This window comes from Rhinopithecus bieti, unplaced genomic scaffold (assembly GCF_001698545.2).
Source record: "Rhinopithecus bieti isolate Rb0 unplaced genomic scaffold, ASM169854v2 scaffold_21201, whole genome shotgun sequence".
NCBI classification, from domain to species: Eukaryota; Metazoa; Chordata; class Mammalia; order Primates; family Cercopithecidae; genus Rhinopithecus; species Rhinopithecus bieti.
Genome location: NW_016810610.1, coordinates 1,323,922 through 1,348,552, shown reverse-complemented (window position 1 = coordinate 1,348,552; position 24,631 = coordinate 1,323,922). Strand labels below are relative to the sequence as shown.

Sequence of the window (24,631 nt, the reverse complement as noted above, 5' to 3'; positions counted from 1 at the left end):
GTTTTTCACCCCTCGCGGTGGTATCATTTACTCTGTATGTCAACGTTTGTGTCTCCCTAAGACTCTCCCTTTATATCGTGAGCACACATTTTTGCATCATGCTCACACATTCATTAGCTAGGACTGAGGAGTGTGTACGATTCCAACGGGCCCTCAGCGTTAGCTGTTAGATGCACAAACCTTCGCTTCCTTTCCACATCTACTGCACTTGAGGTTCAACAGAGGATCCTTGCAAGAACAGCGCCCAGAGAGCATTCTTGACAGATGCGCGCTTGGCTCCAGCAACCCGCTCTGCTGGGAAGTTTCTTCTAACCACTAACACCCACCTCCAGTCCCCCAAGCTGTCACGACGCAGGCTGGCTGGGTCCCGTCTTGACGGGGGAAGGGTTTTACACACATCCTGCTAGGCTGCCCCACATCACAACCAAGCTCGCAGGGCAAACTCCTCCAAGCCTGGAGGACAAGCTGTCCCAGGCGCTCCGGCGCTTCCTGAACACCAAGGTCCCCTCCGCGCTCAAGGGAGCTAGCGCTCTGTTACGCAGGGAACCCCGGCACTGCAGGTCGAGGGGATGCACAGGGAGCGGGTCGCAGCAGGCAGCCCACCGCCGGAGGCAAACGGCGCGCAGGAGGCAAACGAGGCGCAGGAGCGGGTGCGAGAGCGAGTGGGGGCTGAGGGGGCGGGGCCCCAGGGGGGAGGCCGAGCGCGGGAGGGGGCACGGGGAAACAGGGACCTGTAGCCAGCGGGCGCAGGAAGAGGTGCGGGCGCAGGAAGAGGTGCGTCCGCAGGAACCCGCGGGCGCACGGGAGGCACTAGCTCCATGATCAGCTCGGGACTCTCAGGAGCCGCTCAATTGCCAACGGGAGGGGGGTGCGGGGAGTTGGAGGTTGGGGGGGGAGGGCAGACCAGACGGGGGCGTGCCTTTGCCCGGATTGGCTGCAGGAGCCTGACGCCAGGCCCCGGGGGTTGGCTTGGGGAGTGGGAGCGGGGTGGGGTGGGTGCTGGGTGCCGGAGCTGCGGGCCCGGCGCGCTCAGAAACATGCTGAGGTCCCGGCGGCTCTTCCAGCAGCGGCAGCGGCTCCAGCAGCAGCGGCGGCGGAGGCGGCGGCGGCAGAGACAGCGTTCGGCTCCGGCGGGAAAGGCGCCCGGCGCCCATGCCTCCGGCCCCGCGCCGCGGCTGCCCTGACCCGGCCGCGACCTCCCTCTGCGCACCCCGCCGTCCAGGCTTCTGGGGTGTTCCCCAACCAAGGCCCAGCCCTGCCACACCCCCCGCCTCCGGCCTCCGCAACTCGGCATGGGCGCGGGGGCGCTCGTCCTGGGCGCCTCCGAGCCCGGTAACCTGTCGTCGGCCGCACCGCTCCCCGACGGCGCGGCCACCGCGGCGCGGCTGCTGGTGCCCGCGTCGCCGCCCGCCTCGTTGCTGCCTCCCGCCAGCGAAGGCCCCGAGCCGCTGTCGCAGCAGTGGACGGCGGGCATGGGTCTGCTGATGGCGCTCATCGTGCTGCTCATCGTGGCGGGCAACGTGCTGGTGATCGTGGCCATCGCCAAGACGCCGCGGCTGCAGACGCTCACCAACCTCTTCATCATGTCCCTGGCCAGCGCCGACCTGGTCATGGGGCTGCTGGTGGTGCCGTTCGGGGCCACCATCGTGGTGTGGGGCCGCTGGGAGTACGGCTCCTTCTTCTGCGAGCTGTGGACCTCGGTGGACGTGCTGTGCGTGACGGCCAGCATCGAGACCCTGTGTGTCATCGCCCTGGACCGCTACCTCGCCATCACCTCGCCCTTCCGCTACCAGAGCCTGCTGACGCGCGCGCGGGCGCGGGGCCTCGTGTGCACCGTGTGGGCCATCTCAGCTCTGGTGTCCTTTCTGCCCATTCTCATGCATTGGTGGCGGGCGGAGAGCGACGAGGCGCGCCGCTGCTACAACGACCCCAAGTGCTGCGATTTCGTCACCAACCGGGCCTACGCCATCGCCTCGTCCGTGGTCTCCTTCTACGTGCCCCTGTGCATCATGGCCTTCGTGTACCTGCGGGTGTTCCGCGAGGCCCAGAAGCAGGTGAAGAAGATCGACAGCTGCGAGCGCCGTTTCCTCGGCGGCCCCGCGAGGCCGCCCTCGCCCTCGCCCTCGCCCTCGCCCTCGCCGGTCCCCGCGCCCGCGCCGCCGCCCGGAACCCCTGCGCCCCGCACGCCGTGCCACCACCCCCCGCTTGGTCAACGGTGCGTTGGGGTAAGCGGCGGCCTCGCGCCTCGTGGCCCTGGCGCGAAGCAGAAGGCGCTTTCAAGACGCTGGGCATCATCATGGGCGTGTTCACGCTCTGTTGGCTGCCTTCTTCCTGGGCCAACGTGGGTGAAAGCTTCCACCGCGAGCTGTGTGCCCGACCGCCTGCTTTTCGTCTTCTTCAACTGGCTGGGCTACGCCAACTCGGGCTTATTCAACCCCCATCATCTCACTGCCGCAGCCCCGACTTTCCGCAAGCGCCTTCCAAGGCTGGCTCGCTGCGCGCGCAGGCTGCCCGCCGGCGCCACGCGGCCACGGGACCGGCCGCGCGCCTTGGGCTGTCTGGCCGGCCCGGACCCCGCGCGTCGCCCGGGGCCGCCTCGGACGACGACGAAGACGATGTCGTCGGGGCCACGCAGCCCGCGCGCCTGCTGGAGCCCTGGGCCGGCTGCAACGGCGGGGCGGCGGCGGACAGCGACTCGAGCCTGGACGAGCCGTGCCGCCCCGAATTCGCCTCGGAGTCCAAGGTGTAGGGCCCGCCGCGGGGCGAAGACGCCGGGCACCCCGGGAGGAGGACAGCCCGGGCGCCCGGAACGACTTCCCGGGGGAACGAGGAGATCTGTGTTTACTCAAGACCGAAAGCAGGTGAACTCGAAGCCCACAATCCTCGTCTGAATCATCCGAGGCAAACAGAAAAGCCACGGACCATTGCACAAAAAGGAAAGTTTGGGGAGGGATGGGAGAGTGGCTTACTGATGTTGCTTGGTTTTTTTTTTCTTTCTTTCTTCCTTTTCTTGTTTTTTCTGTTTGTGGTCCGGCCTTCTTTTGTGTGTGCGTGTGATGCATCTTTAGATTTTTTTTTTCCCCACCATGTGGTTTTTGACACTTTCTGCGAGGACCAGAGTGGAAGTTGGGTGGGTTAGGGGAAGGAAAAAGCATTAGGAGGGGATTAAAATCGATCAGCGTGGCTCCTATCCCTTTCCCAGGAACAGGAGTAGTCTACCAGCCAGAGAGAGGAGAATGACAGTTTGTCAAGACATATTTTCTTTTGCTTTCCAGATAAATTTCATTTTAATTTCTAAGTAATGAGTTCTGCTGTCATGAAAGCAAAGAGAAAGGATGGAGGCAAAAAAAAAAAAAAATTAACGTTTCAAGAAATGTTAAGCTCTTCTTGGAACAAGCCCCACCTTGCTTTCCTTGTGTAGGGCAAACCCGCCGTCCCCCGCGCGCCTGGGTGGTCAGGCTGAGGGATTTCTACCTCACACTGTGCGTTTGCACAGCAGATAGAAAGACTTGTTTATATTAAACAGCTTATTTATGTATCAATATTAGTTGGAAGGACCAGGCGCAGAGCCTCTCTCTCTGTGACATGTGACTCTGTCAAATGAAGACAGGACATTAGAGAGAGAGAAACAGTTCAGATTACTGCACATGTGGATAAAAACAAAAGCAACAACAAAAAAGGAGTGGTTCAAAATGCCATTTTTGCACAGTGTTAGGAATTACGAAGTCCACAGGAGATGTTACTTGCACAAAAGAAATTAAATATTTTTTAAAGGGGAGGGGCTGGGCAGATCTTAAAACTAAAATAAAATTCAAACTCTACTTCTGTTGTCTAGTATGTTATTGAGCTAATGATTTATTGGGGAAAATACCTTTTTATACTCCTTTATCATGGTACTGTAACTGTATCCATATTATAAATATAATTATCTTAAGGATTTTTAAATTTTTTTTTATGTCCAAGTGCCCACGTGAATTTGCTGGTGAAAGTTAGCACTTGTGTGTAAACTCTACTTCCTCTTGTGTGTTTTACCAAGTATTTATACTCTGGTGCAACTAACTACTGTGTGAGGAATTGGTCCATGTGCAATAAATACCAATGAAGCACAATCAAGATTATGTACTGTGTGTCTGTAAAGGGTCAGTGATAATGAAAAAGACAGCTTGTTTTGTTCAAAATATAGACTGGATTTCCCATAAGCTCTTTTAATAGGCTTTCATGAATCAATAACATAGCAAAATGCCTCCAGACCTAAATAAGGTGTTTACCTACTGAGAGCTGCAGATTTGCCCTAAATTTTCACAGCCGGATTCAAGGTATTCTAGACTACTTGTAGGCACTTTCAAGATCCCATCTGCTGCACTTGACTTAAAAGTGACATTTGGGATTGCATATCTCCTAAAAAAAAAAAAAGTGATGCGGTCATTTAACTCAGCTGCAACTTTTCATGGAAATGCAGGAAAGACTAACTCATTGAATGATCAGTTGCCTACTTGGAATGCAATAAGTGGCTTCCACAGCTTATTTTTGTTTTCCAATAGAAAATCACAGCCTGCAGATGATCAGTGTGTGCAGATTTTCCAGAGGCTGTTTAGAATGAAAATGCTTTCATGGTTAAGCAAAAATGTATAAAAGGACTTCTGAAGTAAATGTTTTTTCTCTTATGTAGTTAAATAGATCATTTTGCCAGAAGTTCTGGGTGGACAGATCATAGATAAAAGCAAGTGTGAAGGGATTTAAGTTTCTAACAAAATTACAGCACCCGAAGGATGGGGTATTTTTCATAAAGTTATTTCCTAAAGGAAAGGATAGTGCAATTCTGTTCTGAGATTAATTTTACATTCTCCAAAATACATTTAAAGTACTTACTATATTTTCAAATAAGCTTTTTATTTCATGACCATACAGTAAATAAGCCAAAGTAAAGAATATTAACTTCTGGCTTATGCTACACTTTAAATGAGCAGAGTATTCTCTAACAGGGAAAAGTTTAGACTGAACATTCTTTTTTGCAACGGCATACTCTAAAGACAAGGCAACCTTCTTCTGAGAAAGGTTAATGACGTAGATGTTTTAGAGACCAGCAGAAGGTTGCATGAACGGCAACAGCCTCAACAAAAGCTGCTATGAAGTTTAACCCCTTTCCAGCAAAAAATAAATAAATAAATAAAATTGAAAAAGGAAAAAGGAGAGCGTCTTTAAGAATACAAAGATAAATACTTAAAGAAACATGTTTTGAAGAATGTAAAATCAGTCTCAGGATGAAATGTCACTGTAATTTCCCTAGGAACCAAATATGGTTAATTTCTATCCACCCCCGACCATGAGTACGTAAGATGCATTTTCTTAGGGGTTTTGTCCTTCTTTGTTTGAAATACTAAACACAGAAGTACCAGGTAAATGCTTCATTTTCTTGATTTCCTATTTATTTACTTATTTTGTCTAGATGTCTTCACATTTAAATAAAAAAAACCTTCCCAGCCCAAAACGTATATGCAGGCCTGTCAAATCTCAGGTCTTAAAATCACTCAGGTCTTAAAATCATGAAAGTCCTTTAAGCTTTAAGAACAAATGTGTATAATTTAACTACTTAGTACACAGGTTTAGTCACTTTAGTGAGTTAGAGGAAACCACTATAATCTTGGGGCCCGTGTCTATGTATTGGCAGGAAATAGAAAAGATTTTTGTGTGATCTCCCAAGCTCTCCAACTGAGAATTACATGGATTCAGAAACAGACCATGTCAGTGATTCCAAATCCCCATGAAGACTACTTTTTGTCTCTTTTGAAGAAGGCAGCCATTGATTTATAATAGGAAATGTGGGGAAGCTGGGCTGTCAGTCCCAGTAGTGATGGCAGTGGGAGGAGAAAGCAGCCAGTCCTGCTTAATCTGGTGAGATTGTGCACTGCAGAAATAGGAAGAAGAGAGCATTGAGTGTGCAAAAGGGCAGCCTTACCCATAGGCTTGTGTGTATCAATGTACCAAAAGCATAAACCTTAAAATCAAAGCAGGAAAATCTGATCAAGATTCATAGATTTGCTACATTGGAAGTTACATTCAGGTTGAACACTAACAAGAACTCAATGGAGATTTTCCAGGATATATAAATTCTCTCTTCGACGTAGAAATATGTAATTGGTATAGCATATGGCTTCATCCTTTGGTGAACTTGCCTATATAAAACTTTGCAAATAGAGTTTATTTATTTGTTTCTTAGTCTATGCTTTCTTTGGAATTGGAATTATTAGTAACTCTTAAGTGGCTATTGTGAAATCTTTCCTTGTTAAGCACATTTTCCTAGCTTATTTTAATTTCACATTTTGTTGAATATGCCGACTTCCTCTGGCAGTATATAAAATTGCCAGACAGAAATTCTGCACCCAAAGTATCAGGGCAATATTAACGTTTAAGTTTTTTGCAAGAGGTTCTCAGCAAGGATCTAAAGAAAAATTATTCTACAACTTTTGCTGCCAGTTGTGAAAGACTTTTTTAAAAATATTTTTAACCAAGCTGGACTCACTCGTTTATCTGAAGGAAAAAAAACCTTAGAAGTAAATTAACCACATTGGCACAGATAATGTCATTTTATTTGTACATTTCTGGCATAATGTGCTGAGAAATACTAATTCTTTTGACTCCCTGCCAATTTTCTACTAATCAAAATGGAGAAGATATGCACTGTTTGGATTATACCTAAAAATAGTTGTGCTACAGTCACATCAGCAAATGGAATTAAATTAATTTCTCTTTCTTCCTCTTCACATACACCCTCTGCACCATTTAAATTTCCATCTAGAATATTGCTCCTGAATCTCATAATTTTTTATTCAATGCATCCCAAATAACATTGCTACACTGCAATGATTTTTAAGCAAACTCTATTGAACTACTCTTCCAGCAGGATAACACTCTCCAAAAAATGCCATGTTTAGTCTGCTGTCATTTAAGGATCCTCTACTAGATAGCTGTCATAATGTAATCAAAGAGGTAGGAATACTAGAAATAGATTCTTTGTAGGCTAATTTACCTCATCAATAGTCTTTTTACCCTTTTGTAGGTGGAGGGCGATAGTGACTGAATCAATCAGATTCGATTATGTGGTCACAGAACAGAGAAGTGGTTTCAAATCTGATGGCTCTAATGACAGACTGCAAAAATGGTAGCTCCAAGAAGCTCCCCCACTGCTGGCACTATCAGAGCATGATCTTTGCAGTAACGTTAGCAGCACCCAAGACAGCTTTGTAAGCAACTGCCTTTAAACCTTTGCCTTCTCTTGGATGTTTGGCAGTGATCACGTTCCCAGCTTCTATACTGAAGATCATTCTTGTCTTAGAAACACCATACTCACTAGCCCTGTTTGGAGCACTTCTTTTTTATTTCTTCTCTCCTTTCCTTTTTTTTTTTTTTTTTTTTTTGAGACGGAGTCTTGCTCTGTTGCCCAGACTGGAGTGCAGTGGCATGGTCTAAGCTCACTGCAAGCTCCGCCTTCTGGGTTCACACCATTCTCCTGCCTCAGACTCCCGAGTAGCTGGGACTACAAGTACCCGCCACCCCGCCTGGCTGATTTTTTGTATTTTTTAGTAGAGACGGAGTTTCACCGTGTTAGCCAGGATGGTCTCCATCTCCTGACCTCTTGATCCGCCCGCCTCAGCCTCCCAAAGTGCTGGGATTACAGGCTTAAGCCACTGCGCCCAGTGTTGGAGCACTTCTTCAATTCTTTCTAGGACAGGGTCTCACTCTGTTGCCCAGGCTGGTAGTGCAGTGGCACAATCATGGCTTACTGCAGCCTCGACCTCCCAGGTTCAAGTGGTCCTCCCACCTCAGCCTCCTGAGTGAGTAGTTGGGACTACAGCCACGTGCCACCAAGCCTGGAATTTTTTTTTTTTTTTTTTTTTTTTTTTGTATTTTTTGTAGAGACAGAGTCTCCCTATGTTGCCCAGGCTGCTCTTGAACTCCAGGGCTCGAGCAGTCCACCTGCCTTGGCCTCCCAAAGTGCTGAAAATAGGGCATGGCTCACCACCATGCCCAGCCTTCAATTTTCAAATAAGCTAGAAACACCTAGAACATCTAGTTCTTGATACATTTATTTTCCTGGGAGCATGGATTTCTCACAAATCATTTCCTAAAGCTCTGATTTTCAACATCTCTCAACATTTACAGTTCCATTTTTCCTGTCTCCATATTCCCTTGCTAATAGCTGTTAATTAGGAGTAGCAAGACCACACTGTTTTCTTCCCACTTATGACACAAAACTTACCTATGATGCATTTTAAATGTCAAGTTTGGGTTTCTTCCTGAGAATTTCAGTATTGCTCACAATTAGGTGGCAACTCCAAGCAGATAACAAGTTAAATACTTGTTTGTATTTTCCTATCAAAGGTGTCCAGGATGAGCTTAATATTTGGGGTGTGGGACTATCTTAGCCTTTCTTTTTTCTGATATTGTCACTTCGTAACCATGTGACCTTGTCAGTCTCATTATCTTGGTTTCAAAAGGTAACATTAGTTGTTCCACCTTCAACTATTTGCAAATTAGTTTTGCTAATTATTATTAGGCTAGCTGATTTGTCGGAATTGTGGGTAAAATTTTAGGGGTGTGGAAAACTCTTTCAAGCAGATGGCCCACTGTGGCCACAATGGCTGTCTAACTATAGTTCCCACTGTGCCCAATGACCCTGGGGAAATCAATCAGTTTCCTTGCCATTCAGGTTCACTTCCTGCAAAGCCTGATCAGTAGCCTCTGTTTACAAATCTCTTTGAGATGCTATGACAGAAGTTATTTGCCTTGCAAAGTCTATCATTTTGAATACTTTCTCCTGGCCTCCTTTTCCCTTTCCTAGCAACTCCACCCACAGAAATCCCTCCGTCTTTTTTTTTTTTTTTTTTTTTTTATGAAAAGAACAACTAAGAATAGCAAAAATATATATAATAGCCCATGCATTCAAACAAATGGTCCTTCATTTTTTGTTGCACTTAAAATTCCACAGAAACCACAACTGAATAAAATAATCTTCCCAAACATCGGATTAAAAAACCTGTTTGCTCTGTGCTGAGCAAAGTGATTGTTTAACGATTCTTAACCCACAGCCACTTTGAGAAAGGAAAGCCAGTTTGGAAAATTACTCAACTCTACAATTTTGCATTGAGTTATAAATACTAAAAGCAACTATCTAGATTATTCTCCTTTTTCTTGGAATAGCAATTCAGAGATGAAACGCGCTGAGAGCAACAAGAGTTTATATTTTTGCACACCCCTCCTTTATGGGTTGCAGGGTATTGAGTTTTTCTGTTCCCAACCTAATAAACAGGAACAAATCTAAAGGAACTTTACTGGCTTACAATTTCTGTTATGTTAACTACAGGAACGCACCTGCAATCTTGAAGTCCTTGTAAAAAAATGCTGTTAAAGAGTAAACATTAATAGACATTCCAATAACATTTTCTTCACTCAAGAGATTTTTTAAAACCATTTTAAGTAACATTTTAGTAAGATGCTCTTTTTAAAGAACTCATTGCACTTAACTGATTTTGTGATCAGTTCAGAGATAGTATGTTTTTTTTTTCTTTTCTTAAAATAGGCATACGTAAGTGAAACTGAGTCACTCAGAAAAAATCCAGACTCTTCAGCATGGGAAAGATCTTGATGTGTCTAGTAAACACTACCCCAGCCCCATGCAAGGTTATACCTAGATCAATGCGGATCTAGAGAGATGATCTGGTGAGATCATTTTGAGATTTAAAGACCTGGTCTACTGAATAGCCTATCCGATCAGCAAATGTTTCCTTTATAGCAAACCCAAATCCCTCATCCTGTTTTCACTCATGATTGATCTTAGAGAAATCTGAAAACTGAGGACTGAGCCACTATTCTATACAAAAATCCTTTTGATGGCCAGGCATAGTGGCTCACACCTGTAATCCCAGCACTTTGGGAGGCCAAAGCGGTGGATCGCTTGAGCCCAGGAGTTCGAGACCAGCCTGGGCAACATAGCGAAACCTCGTCTCTGCCAAAAATACAAAAGTTAGCTGGGCATGGTGGCACGTGAGTGTAATCCCAGCTTCTCAGGAGGCTGAGGTGGGAGGATCACTTGAGCCCAGGAGGTCAAGGCTGCAGTGAGCCCTGATTGTGCCACTGTGACAGAGTGAGACCCTGCCTCAAAAAAAAAAAAAAAAAAAAAAAAACCCTCTTGATGATACACATGTAAAACTGTGACACCCTCTCCTCAGCTTTCTATGCGCTCAATAATTCCATTTCCATTATAAACAACTTCAAATCTATTCATTCTTTCTGTTGTTCACTCGGGATCATTTCCAGTAACAGGGATTCCTCTTAGAGACAAGAAAGAACAAAACATGGTACATAACGTTAAGTTCAGGCCTGGTCTGATGTCATCAATTCCTGAAATCATGCTAGTAACTTTTTTCAGTCACCAGAGTCACAAAGCTCTGAAGATCAGAAGAAAATATTGTGCAAAGTGAAGAAGTGTAACACGAAGATTAGTAAATCTTCNAAAAAAAAAAAAAAAAAAAAAAAAAACCCTCTTGATGATACACATGTAAAACTGTGACACCCTCTCCTCAGCTTTCTATGCGCTCAATAATTCCATTTCCATTATAAACAACTTCAAATCTATTCATTCTTTCTGTTGTTCACTCGGGATCATTTCCAGTAACAGGGATTCCTCTTAGAGACAAGAAAGAACAAAACATGGTACATAACGTTAAGTTCAGGCCTGGTCTGATGTCATCAATTCCTGAAATCATGCTAGTAACTTTTTTCAGTCACCAGAGTCACAAAGCTCTGAAGATCAGAAGAAAATATTGTGCAAAGTGAAGAAGTGTAACACGAAGATTAGTAAATCTTCACAGTACTGCAAAAAGCATCCTGTAAGCATGGAACAAAACAGACAATATACATTTTTAAAATATAAATTCCATTATAGATAATTTATGTTTTATAAATTATAAAATATATACTATTTTTTAAAACATAAAATTTTTCTCAGACAAGGCAACCAATTAAAACCCCCTCCCGAAAGGGCACATGTTTACAACTCTCTTCAAACCTTTTGAGTGTTAATATACCTAAAGCGACAAACACATTTTATGTTTGTTTCTTTGAGATGGGGTCTCGCTCTGGCACCCAGGCTGGAGTGCAGTGGCATGACCACCGGTCACTGTAGCCTCAATCTCCCAGGCTCAAGCGATGCTCCCATCTCACCCTCCCCTGAGTAGCTGGGACTACAAGCATGCACCACCATGCCTGGCTAATTTTTGTACTTTTTGTAGACACGCATTTTGCCATGTTGCCCAGGCTGGTCTCGAACTCCTGAGCTTAAACAATCCACCAAGGCTCAAGTGATCCTCAGCCCCCTGAGTAGCTGGGACTACAGGCACATGCCACCACACCCAGATTTTTTGTTTGTTTTTGTGGAGACCAGGTCTCCCTATGTTGTCAGAGCTGGTCTCAAACTCCTGGGCTCAATTGATCCTCCAGCCTTGGCCTCCTGAAGTGCTGGGATTGCAGGTGTGAGCCATCGTGCCCGGCAGAGACAAAATTTTTCACATTATATGTGCTGGGAAAACACCTGGGAAGTGTAATTATGTAAGGGATTTCTGTGATTAGTCTTTTGTGATTCATATATTCATCTGCTCTTAATTAAGGGTATCATGTACTGAGTGAGTGTGCTGTATGGGATGCACCCAGCCTAAAACAGAGCCTGTGCCCAAAGCAGTCACACTGTGGTTGGGAAGATTAGACATCCATGTGTTGAAAAATGACAAAGAATGAGGCAGGTGTGGTTGAGTGCCAGATGCTTGGGCCAAAAGTAGGGCTCTAGACCAGTGCTATCTCATAGCAACACAATGCAAGCTATATATTTAATTTTATATTTTCTAGTTCAATTAAAAATTAAAATTAACAGATAAAATTAGTTTCAATATGTAATTGATCTAAAACATTTTATGAGATACTTCACTTTTAAAATACTGAATCTTTGAAATCTGATGTGTATCTTACATTTCTAGCCCATGTTAATTGGAACTAGGCACATTTCAAGGGCTCAGTAGCAGGAGAGAATGGATGGTAGAGTGGCGTAACCTAGAGGCTGGATAACCACGTGGACCTTAGATGAGGAGAGAAAACCACACGAATGGCCATTCCAGGGGACGTTATAAGGAGAAGAAAACTGCATGAACAAAAACCTAGAGGTATGGGGAGTCAAGAAGAATGGTCAGACAATGAATAGGCAGTTGTAGGTATTTCATTTTGATAGAGTAATTGGAGATGAAACTGGAAAGTGGTTTGGGAACAGATCAAAAAGTTTATGTAAAAGCGTTGAACTCTAATCTTCCTAAAAGCATGGAGATTTATAAGCAAGAGTGTCAGGATGAAAACAGTGTTTTAGAAAGATTCACCTGGCATCAGAAGGCATGATGGGTAGATATTAACATCTCACTTAATCTTCAAAGTAATTCTGAGTTAGTAAATTTAAAAATCCCATTGTACAAATCAGAAAACTAAGATTTACGTAATTTCATATACGTGAACTCATTATTAAATTGCTTTTTTTTTTTTTTTTTCTGAGACAGCGTCTCACTGTCACCCAGGCTGGAATGCAGTGGTGTGATCTTGGCTCACTGCAACCTCCACCTCCCGGGCTCAAGTGATCCTCCCACCTCAGCCTCCCAAGTAGCTGGGACTACAGGCAGGTACCACCACACCTGGCTAGTTTTTGTATTTTTTGTAGAGACAGGGTTTTTCCATGTTGCTCAGTTTGGTCTCAAACTCCTGGTCTCAAGCCTTCAGCCTGCCTCAGCCTCCCAAAGTGCTGGGATTACAGAGGTGAGCCACTGTGCCGGGCTGACCTTTTTGACTTTTATGTATCAACTTCAGGAACTGACTCAGAGAAACACACTCCTACCAAGCAGGTTTCCCAGTGCGTAAGTATGAGGGCCTGTTAATTTCCCAAGGTCATGCCCCTATGGAGGTAATGCATATGAGCTGAGGCAGTTTGTTCACGGCAACAGGTGAGCAGAGATAAGTCTAGGTGCCTGACTCCTAAGTTAGTCTCTTTTTCATGTCTCCAAACTACTTGTCTGTTCCCTACCAGACTAGAGGTCCCTTTAGAACTTGCCTTTTCATCTTTAACTCTGCAGTGCCTGATGCATTACCACCTACACTCTGAATACTCATTGACTGCATTCTACTAGAGTCAGAGAAACAAGCTCTCTAGCTCCCACGACAGTCCAGGCACATAGTGGTAACAGGCCTCACTAGGCCTAACTAGGGCAAGAAGATGTGAAATAACCCTCTATTTCTTTTGTACATCCAGATTTCCACTATTCGACACAAAGAATAGTTTCTCTAGGAAAAGTGCTAAGCCTCAAATTGCAATGTATAATATATGGGACAACCTCTGCTGGTGTACAGGAAACAATGAGGTTTTCCAAATATGTCTAAGAAATGCACTTATTTCTACAAATAGCACATCGATTGTTGGAATTCTGTACCTAACCAACATAAATTCTGTGACTATGAAGGTGGTATATACTGTATGAAAATGTACATCATTATTTAAAAATAGACATTTCACCAAAATTGCTAAATGAGAACTACGTGTTCTAAGTTCTAAGTCAGTTGTCAATGGGAAAAATACTTGATTTACTTGCCACTTATTGTATTATAACTTAAATGGGATTCTTTCCTTTCTAACTGAGAGATCCAAAGACGTTGTTCTCACTGGACTCTACGGGGAAAAAAAAGCCCCGTCCCAAGCCCCAGTGCGTTTCCTGGACCCAAACAGTCATTGTACCTAAGAGAGCAGATTTCATTTCATTAATGTACAGATTTCTATTTTAAATGTTACTTTTGCCTGTTAATACTGTAAGAAATAATATATCCAGAAAAATATATTTAGGGCAAACAAACATCACAGCCCTCTCAAAGTTTCAAAACAGATGCACAATCATTATCTTCCCATCTTAGCACAAAAGCTGGAGTTTATATGGAATCTTCAGCTGGTCCAAGTTATACGGATCTTGCCTTTTGACAAAGCATTAAGACTTTACTTGAGATTTTTAAGTTGCAGGTGTGTTCTCAATAATGCAGAATTCATTTTAAATAATATTATATTTTTATTCCCTTACCGAGATTATTGTTTGCAAGAAACTCAGTGTTGAGGTTTCACACTGGGAAGGTGGGAGCCAGGCAGAGGCTGACATGAGGAAACCTCCATGGGCCATGACCTTGGGACATTTGCAGGCCCCCTGCTTCAAACACTCAAGAAACCTATTTGGTAAGAATGCATTTCTCTGTGTCAGCCCCTCAGATTGATATATGAAATCAGAAAGCCACTTTAATAATTCACAAGGTAGCGGGTCACAAGTCCTATTACACACGCTGTGAGCATGACCAAACATTCTCTGTCTATACCCAGGGAAGACAGTTACAGCCAAAAGGTTCGCAGTAATCCTGGGGTCAGAACTGAGAAGCCTGGTTGCAATGACTTACCAGTGCATCCATTTTTACTGTGACCAAGAACACTGGAAGTCTGCTGGCTTTGAGACCAACTCTTTCCTAGATAGGGACTGGATGGGCACTGCCAGCAGTGGACTCTGTGTCTCTCCTTTTTCTGTCACCAATAGCCAAGTGCCCCTCCCTTCTCCGCCCCATTCCCCAGTAGACAGATTCTTCCTTTATAGAAGGCGAGACACCTAAGCAGGTCAGTCAAGTTGTGTTGACCTGACTGTCCCTTTACAAGGACAACATGTCTTTGCTCTCATCCATTATTTGACTTAGGAGGGCTGGCAGTCAGGAGGTGGTTTTGCTGCTTTCCCTCCAACTCTTGAGATTAAAGCGCATCTCCCATAGAAAAGCTACTGGTCCCTTTTCTACATTATAGGAATCCGGATACTTGGTTCTGTTAATCTTGCTAATGGAAATAGCATTGTTTCCATTTTATTTAATGATATAGCTCTTTTCCTTAAATGCGTTAAACATGTCTAACCAGCATTCAAATATTTCTTTCTCTGATCTGTATGTCAGATGAATTTGAATTGGAATTACATTTTCCTGATCCATACTGCAGAAACATCTAAGCTAACTGTGCCTCTGAAAATGCCACACTCAGGTCATCCTAGGCTGGAACTCTGGACAGATGTCTAAGATGTGAATCATGTTTATGCAGGGGATAAAAATGATGGTTTTTTGATGGCACTGAGGAATTGGGTTCAATCTAACACATATTAGATTACAGTTGTAGAGAAAAGTTTGAAATTTGTGGCAAAAAAGACGATTGTACTCTTAGGCTTTTTGTTTCCAACCAATGTAATAATATATTGTCGTCTTACTGCAATTATAATTCAGTAATACAAATACAATTTGTAATCATTTATTCATTTGTTTTACCTACTATGTGCTGGGCCCAATAGAGTATAGGGCAAGGCAGACACTGTCCTCAAAATCAGGAAGCAACTGTAGCTAATGTTTCCTGGCACTTTTGAAGAATTAGTAGAGACAAAGTAAACAAGTGCTTTTTAGAGTTCATTTATCAGAAATCAGAAATAACTTGCTGGATGTCAGTCCAGTTAGGAAAGATGAGAAAAGCATTTTATTCCTTTTTAAGGGTGACCACAAAATCCATATATTGGAAATGTCAAAGTTAATATTACATATTAATTACATGCATTAATTATATTATACATGCATATATATGTGTATATATGTGTATATATATGTATATATCTTTTTAGGTAAAATATATGGGATAGTCCCACAAGCTCTTATCTGAGGCCCCGTGGGGCAAGATGTGTTTTGGGATTTCGAATCTGGGGATTTTAGGAAGGTAATATGGTTCATGTACTAGATATTACATAACACCTAAGCAGATATCAGATATTACATAACACCTAAGCAGGGTCCAGATCAGCATCTTATAATCAAACATTGGTGTCTCTACTGTGAAATGTATGATTATTCACAGTAAGTGGGTAAATAATGACTATAAATAGCCTTATACCACTTCAAGTCAGATCTTGCTGCCAAATGAGTTCAAGTAAGGTCACGTTTGCTGCCAAATGAGTTATGGAAAAAAACTCTTATCTTCAGAGCTTTCTGGATTTGGGAATTTGGAATAAGAAGTTGTGGACCTGTATTATGGAATGTTCCTTTATAGAAAACCATCTACTGTTTAGGAAAGGCAATAAAATATATTTAAACTTACTAGTTACATTACATCAATTGGTTTAATAGTAATACTATTCAGCAATTAATTAATTTGAGGAATAAATACTTATTTAAATAGTGGCAATTCCAGGGAGATTTTGAACCAGCTAAGGTTACATCCTGTTAGCAGGTATTAATAGCCAAAGGCATGATTGTGATGCAGGGACAACTATTTTTGGAAACAATCCATAGTAGTCAATATATTATATAGCCAACCTTCTGTTTTGCAGAGACCAACCTATCAGCTAAGAAAATATCTTTGGTGAATACAATGCTGATTTCAAAGAATCTCAGAATTGGAAGTGACCTTAAAAAATCGCTATAGCCCAACCATCTCTCAGGGCAAAGATTCTTCTTATTCTTGAGGCATCAACCCCTTTAAGATTACAAAAGAAAAGGAAAGAAAAAGAAAAAAGGCTATGATCTTCATCCCAGAAAGATGCACATAATCTACATATGAAAATCATCACAATTATTTTCAAGGGGTCCATTAAGAATTCCTGCCTTAGATTCTTGCCGTATTTGAAAAGAAAGCTAAGGTAAAATTTCACAGCAATCTTAGTACTGTAAAATAAAGAGAGCTGCTTTATTTTAAGCTGCCTCATAAATTACCTGTGGTCATATGGCTTAGTGTCTTCTCTGACATTTATCTCAACTTATGATTTTCTATGCAGTATTTATAAGATAAATATTTTGAACTCATTGTGACCCTTTTTTTTTTTTTTTTTTTTTGAGACAGAGTCTCACTCTGTTGCCCAGGCTGGAGTGCAGTGGCCGGATCTCAGCTCACTGCAAGGTCCGCCTCCCGGGTTTACACCATTCTCCTGCCTCAGCCTCCTCAGTAGCTGGGACTACAGGCGCCCGCCACCTCGCCCGGCTAGTTTTTTTGTATTTTTTAGTAGAGACGGGATTTCACCGGGTTAGCCAGGATGGTCTCGATCTCCTGACCTTGTGATCCGCCCGTCTCGGCCTCCCGAAGTGCTGGGATTACAGGCTTGAGCCACCGCGCCCGGCCTGTGACCCTTGTTTTTATCTTAAAGGTTGGAAAGAGGAAAAGTAATGACATTTTAGCTTTTCTCTTTGTATTTTTACATTCCATATCATCCATAACTCAGAGGGGTGAAAAAAGAAAAAGAAATCCTCTAAGGAAAAGGCCTAAAATGTCCTACTGGTAAATGTGTCAAGCATCAATTTTCAGTTTGACATTAACTGAGAAAGGAAATGATGAAGTAAATTTTCTAACTGTTGAGCTGTCACAGGAAAAATGATTTATATTAATCTCTGGCATGAAATCATGATTTAGATTTGTCAGTATTAGGTACACAATTTCTTTTTTTTTTTTTTTGACATTTGTAGGAGACTGAGGGGAGGTTCTGGGTGTGTTGCAGTGTACACTTCCTTCTGCACTTTCATCTGAACTGTTTATGAAGGGCGTCCTTTTCAGCCTAAGTGTCTGAAAGAGGCTCACCAACCTGCCAAGAGGCAGTGCCATGGCAGATCTGCAGGAGTGCATGAACCTCCAGCCATACTGATTTCTAAGTGAGCAATGGCTTCCTCCACGCATGGACAGGAAAACTTTCCTTGAGCTTCTTTCCATTTAATCTAGCAAAATGAAACATAAATGGTCCCAAGTACAAGCCAGATCCCACCTGAAGTCTCACCTATTAACTTTGCTCCATCCAACAGCTTGCCTCATTGTCTTCACTTGCACACAAGGCCAAGCCAGGGAAACACCGGGTAGGCTGGAAAAATAAGCCTAGGTGATTGGTTTCTGGCCCATCATGCAATATTTCTTATCAGGTTTTGCAACTGGGCTTTGGCTGGGCCTCAGCCCAGAGTCTCAGGAGAATGGAGAGCTCCTCCTTAGATTAAGTGGCCAAGGGGTGTGGAGGTTTTCCTCTCACATTGTTACCGTTGAGGACCATTTCTTCTCCCCTCCCAGTAGGAGAAAAACACTCAGTCATAATAATTAATGTGCTTTGGAGCTATTTGGTGTCAAAAAAAATGCCATGAAGATTATAGAACACAGAATCTGAAACAACCTTGAGAACAGTATGCTGAGTCAAAGAACCAGACACAAAGGGCACATCTTGCATGATTCCATTTATATGAAATATCCAAAAAAGGCAAATTCATAGAGACAGAATGTAGACTAGTGGTTGCCAGGGGCTGGGAGGAGGGGGAAGGAAGGGTAACTGCTTAATTGGTCTGTGGTTTCTTTTTGGGGTGACGAAAACATTGTGGAACTAGATAGTGGCAGTGGTTACAAAATCTTTTGATTATACAAAATGCCACTGAATTGTGAGCTTTAAAATGCCTAAATGCTGAATTTTATGTTATGTGTTTTTTATCACAATAAAAAGAAAAATCCTATAGGGTTCTTTTCTATTAGGCTCGCAATTTGTTTAGATCAACAAAATCATGTAAAACCAAAACTGGGGAAGCTATTTTAATAAAAGAGAAAGGAAGAAAATTACTGTCACCTGAACAATGGTGAAATATATTTTTATCAGAGTTTAACGCATGCAAGGAGGAATCAGTCTTCATAAGCCAATGTGATTTCTTCTTTTTACAGATAAAGAAGTTAAGACTTTTGTGGTAACCTGGTCTTCAGGAGCAGACATCTAGATTTGAGTCTTTTTCTGCCAGGTTTATGGGCTATGTTACTTAAGTGCAGTTACCTGGGCTCTCAGAACCTCAGTTTCCACATCAGTAAACTGAAAATATCTAGGGCTGATCTTCCGAAAATATCATCAGACCTCACGATTCACCAAAGCCAAATCAATTAGAAGTTACTTCGAGAAGAGAGAATACCACCATGACAAAGTCTCAGCAGTGCCTCATAAGAAGGAAGTCAAAATGGATATTTATAGGGTTTCGGCACCTAGGGGCACATATGATTCACAGCAGGTCTTTCAAGGTGCAACCGGTTGAGATTGGGCAGGCTTTGCAACATAATAGTGTAAGATTGGCCGGCTTAGCAGCACAAAGGTCTTGAAGCAAGTCTTGACAAGTGAACTGTTGTTTGAATAGCCAGCTGCTTGCCTGTTGTCTCAGATTAATTCCTACAGGAATTTTCTGAAGCAAACTGTGCAGTTATTTATTGATTGACAGACTTACTCCTGTTGAGGGAAGGGTTCCTGGAACAAACAGCTAAATTGTGGTAACACAGGTGGTCTCAGTTTCAGTCCTGAGTCTGTCATGTCTGATACTGGCTGGAGTTCCCAGAGATGCTATGGTCACGTGTCAAGCACATAGCCTGGGCACTCAATAAATCCTTCATTTTTCCCCAAAGCATCACCACCATTCCCTCTCAAAACTCGCTCCTTGATAGTGAATCTCTGTCAGAACTAGAAGCAAGGTTTGTGCTGTACAGACTGGAACCCTTCCTGCCATCCACTGTTGGACTGGCCTCCACTTCTTTGGTCAAAGGCAAATTCATTCAGCTACAATAAAAAGTCCCAAGTCTTTTCACCACTCTGAATGAGGCAGCAGCAGAGCTCAGGGTTATGATGCTGACAGACAGAGGCCCTAGGTTCCCTGTCGCTTGATTTGTGAGCCTCGGCCAGTTATCTCCCTCTTTCAGCCTCACTTCCTCATCCAGAAGATGAGGACGATTGTGCTTAGCACACAATACATATGTGGCTAACTTTTTTAATTAAGTAAATTGTTGTCTTAAATTTTATTTAAATTTTTTTTCTAAGGTTGCATAAAGATGAAATTTTCTTGTTTTGTTTCCATTTGTTTCCGGTTGTCCCTTATCTTCTGGGAGGACCTGGGTTACGGCTCCCTGGACATGAAGGAATCAGTCTTTCAAGTGGGATCCTGGGCCTGACCTGTTCAGAGGGAGAATGCAGAATCTCATGGGACAAGGTGGGTGCAAGGGACCCACAGACAGATTTTTCAAACCAAAGGTTTCACATTTCTTAGATAAACATGACCAGGTCTAAAAATATCCATTCTTAGCTATTCTCCTCTTCTCTTTTCCTATGACTTTCAACACCCCTCATGTGGTTGAAATTTGTAGCCAGTCCCATTCAACCTGCTTTGCTGCCTAGGGTTCAAGTATAACAGAGGTTTTTTGTTTGTTTGTTTGTTTTTGTTTTCATTTTTGCAGTTTTATTTGTATAAACTAGTAGTTTTCTGATCTACAGAATCATCCACATCCATATGGCAGGTCAAATACATGCTATCAGAGATTTGTGGATAATTCGAATTTTGAACACTTCAAATGGAAGCTTTCAGAAAAGGCCCCTGAACTGGGGATTGGGACCTGCATGGTTCTAATTCTCTCTGCTCCCAGTAAGTTTGGGGGAGTAATTTTATATCTGGTAACCCCAGTGTTGAATGTGCAAAGGCTGCTGGTTGAACCAGGTAACTGCTAAGGTATTTTCTTAGCTCTGATTAATTGTAATTACCCTACTTTTAACCATTGATATTAAAAGTTCAGGCTTTCCTTGAAGGCAAATCCCATCACTTTCTCAGGGGTATTAAAAGAAATCCAAGTTAATTAATTAATTTATATCTTTATATCAAGAAACATTTATTGAGCTCCAACTAGAAGCCAGGTACTATGTCAGGTCATGAGGTCATGGAAACCCAGGGTGCTGGAGACCTGGAGGAGGGCGTGACCAACATAAGTCTCTAACTCGGCAGGTTTACTGTGAGACCCCCAAGGAGGGAGCAGATTCTAACACTGGCTGGGACAGTCAGGGACAGCATCACCCACAAGGTACCAATGGATAGTGGATAGTTTTTGACAAGATGTAAAGCACATTCCAAGCAGAAGGGAGAAACTCTCAAAGGCTTGCAGGCAAAAAAGAGCAAAGGACGTGGTCTGTGTTCCAAAGACAGCAGGAACATTTGCATGGCTGGGGCAGAGGCTGCCAGGCTGGCCCAGTGGGAAAGGATTCCTGATAACAGGCAAAAGCTGGATTGGGAAGGAGTTTATATATCTTAATAAGAATTTTGGACTTCATTCTGTAGGGAAGAGAGTCACTGAAGATTTTAAGTACAAGAATAACTGGGTCAGATCTGAGTTTTTTCACAAGCAATCCCCAGTCACAAAGGAGATGGATGGGTGGAAAAAGAACTAAAGAAGATGGCAAGAGAAGGTCATCGATTTCAAAATGGGAGACAGGTGGAGGAGCAGTCTGGGGAAGTTCACAGTAAATGGATGTGTGCTTTAAGACTCTTGCGTCTGTGGGGGTGCGGGGAGAGATGGCCACCAAGCAGCTAGGAAAATAGATTTGTGCTTCAGGGAAGGGTTAGAGAACAAGGGACTTGTTGGAGGGACTTTTCACTTTTAACTTCAGGTTAGAAGTTAAATGCGAAAACAATCTAATACCCCAAAAACACCCCCAAAATAAGTAGGAAAATAATGATGAGGAGAAGACAAATGATGGGGAAGAGAACAGTCATTTCTACAGTATTCCTTGGGCTGATTTTCAAAACGGCAAGTCTTTTTTACATGTTGAAGGATAAATACCTCTTTTTGATAGCCAATTTAGGCATCATATGAATATAATAATGGCCTCATTGTCTGTAACTCAACACTCTGCCATGATGCCCTGAGTAACTGTAAATGCTCAAGATGCACAGAGATGCAAGATCCAAGGATACATCTGCATACGTCCACTGAAGATCACATTTTAAACCTTAATAGCTTAATAACAGATAAGAAAAATATAGATTTCAGTATTATTAAATATATATGCATGTGTATCCATATATGTGGTGTGTGAGTGGTGTATGTGTGTGTGTTCATATTCTTTCTCCTCCTAGGAAAAGATGCTGTATTAGCTCAGGTGAGTTGCCCAGGAATAGCTAGGAAAAGGTCATGCTCTCCTTCTTCAGAGTTTCAGCCTGTTGTCCTCATATGCCCAGTTTATGCAGGACTTTTCCCTACATCATCAAAAGAATGTGTTTGGCACTGGGGCCTCAGTATCAAGCAGACAACATAGTTCTTACTTACTTTAGAAGTGCAACTGGTAGAATAAAGAGCCTGAGAACCGGAACTGCTGCCAGAAATAGCAGGGCAAATTCACCCACTTCCAAGAAGGTCACTCAGTCTCAGAACAGGGTGCAGGCAGATTGAAGCAAATTCTTGGCACCGCCTGTGCCATGCCTGCCTGTTGCATAATGGACAACCCTTAGTTCCCTTGATTGAGAGTGCTGGTGTTGACCCGGCATTTTCTGTTCCTCTCTATTATATCACTTTCCAGCCCATGCCCAAACAATCACTATTGTCAGTGACCTTCCCTAATAACTCAGTCTCTCTTCTGTATTTAACAGCTACCTGTTAAGAATCCTATTTTTAACAAACAAGGATAACCTAAAAGCTGTCATCTGTCAGGTTTTAAATGTTTGTTAAAAAATAGGAGTCCCAAACGTGTAGCCATTGGGCAACAGAAAGCCATAAACAATGGGAAGAGCACGCAACAGCAGGAGACGTTAATCACATCTGACTTCATTACCGAACCTCCACTTTGGAAGAGCCACAGTCAGTGGCAACTCATGCAGAGTTGGAGGGTGATTGCTCTTAACAGAAGCAGTTCTACTGACCTTCAGGAAATTATGTCCTGAGGACATCCTGCTCACGTTAATAAATGAGAACAATGCTCTTTTGGTGGAGGGAGAGGACCTGTCCTAGAGTAGGAATTGGAAAAATAAGATAATGTCTCAAGAAAGATGCATAACTCAGGAGAGTACTTTGAAACCATGGCTAATTTTTCCTCTTTTAATTAGCACCACACGAACTGCTTTTATGCATTACATCACTTGACCTAAGAGAACACTGTGAGGCAAGTACTGTGTTGTCACATTTTACTGATGAGGAAACTGAGGCTTAGAGAAGGTCAGATAACTTGCCTAAAAATACAGAGCTGGGAAATGGCTGTATAGGACTTCAGGAACCCAGGCACTTTCCATAGAGCCCACCCTCTTAACCACTCCATTCTATCTCCTACCTATGATCCAAAATGCCCTTTTATGAAAACTGAAACAGAAGCACCACCTCTCCACCCCACTGCTGGACTTTCTGATTCAAGCCACACTTGGCCAAGAGGGTGGTGGCAACCTGGGTTCTGGTCAAGAGAGAACTCTCTAAATCATCCTCCAGTTGGGGAGTGAAGGTTGCAGTTTGCTCCATGGCCTCATTCTCTGATTCAACACTCCGCCACGATGCCCTGAGTAATTATAAATGCTCAAGTTGCACAAAGATGCAAGGTCCAAGGATACAGCTGTATATACGTTCACTGAAGGTCACATTTTCAACCTTAATAGCTTCTGTTTTTACCCAGGCCCATGACTCCTTTTCTTTTCTCATGCATGATAGAATATGTGCTTTTCTTGCTGAGCTATACCCTACGCATTTCCTTGGTCTTACCTTCATAGTATTTTTCCACTATTTCCTTTGATTTAGGGAAATTCAAGCTTTCAAATCTGCAGAGCCCTAGGACATGGGAGACTATTAAGTTCACTAGAGCAGAAGATCTTTAAATAGAAGCCCCTGGTAAGTTGGATTCTGCATCATTAATAATCACCTGGAGGACAGAGGAACAGAGTCCCGCTAATTGACAATCACTCAGAAATAAATATAAAAATCTCTGAAATGCTAATTGTTAAGTGTTTATTGAGGCCCATCATATGCCTGTGCTGAATACTAAAGTACCAAAACATTTCCAAAGAACTTTCAGTCTGATTGTACTCCAAAAAATAGAGGCAAGTATGATATTATATGTAATCAAGTGTGAAAATGTGCACTATGTGGTTCAATTGATGGCAGTTTGTTGTATAATCATGTTTTGGTCACACACCTACAATATAAAGGGAGCTACTATTTTTCTCAGTTAAAATTCAAATGAAAGTCCATAATTTTCTGTGAGAAGCTATGACATCACAATAAAGACACTGATCAGGATTTTTTTTCTTGCTGGCATTTAGATTTTTTTTTAATTTGAAGGTCTTTTAATGTCTTTGAAATATTTAATAAGAAATGCAGTTACTATTAAATATGCAGTTATTAGCCACAGATAGTACTTCTCATTGTAAATAAAAGTTATTTTCCCAGCACCTACTTGCTCCTTAAATGTTATTTCAAAAATCCATTTTGTATGATGATACTGTTCTTAAGATTTTACTTTTGGAATCCAAACAACAATAATGTTCCCTTTCTCCCCGTGAAACGCACCTGTTAGGAGCCCTGATGACACAGAAAGAATTCTCAAGGTCTCCTAGAGAAAATACTCCATCAACTTTACGGCTAACATGAGATTTTAAAGAAGGGAAGACAAGTGCAACCGGTTGAGGACGGTGCACAGAGGGCTTCTAAATTCTTCTGCAGTTTGTAGTGCTACAGATAAGTTTTCCATGGAGCAGTCCAAACCCCGTTGCTGCAAGGCCTGTT

The 24,631-nt window shown here is 43.0% G+C and overlaps 1 protein-coding gene and 1 long non-coding RNA gene across 2 annotated transcripts in view; both read left to right on the top strand.

Annotated features, from left to right (window-relative positions):
* Positions 1–1,235: 1,235 nt before the first annotated feature.
* ADRB1 (adrenoceptor beta 1) lies at positions 1,236–4,113 on the top strand. Its single transcript, XM_017892508.1, is given in 5 exon segments — positions 1,236–2,174; positions 2,176–2,271; positions 2,273–2,368; positions 2,370–2,435; positions 2,438–4,113. Coding segments are annotated over 5 exon segments (1,452 nt in total). The 5' UTR covers positions 1,236–1,292; the 3' UTR covers positions 2,750–4,113.
* A 13,130-nt stretch (positions 4,114–17,243) lies between these two features.
* The window catches only part of LOC108542474 (uncharacterized), a 10,200-nt gene continuing 2,812 nt past the window's right edge, over positions 17,244–24,631 (top strand). Inside the window, exons 1-2 of the long non-coding RNA XR_001889288.1 lie at positions 17,244–20,097; positions 23,648–23,737. This is a non-coding gene — a long non-coding RNA (uncharacterized LOC108542474). The remainder of the gene's footprint in view (positions 20,098–23,647; positions 23,738–24,631) is intronic.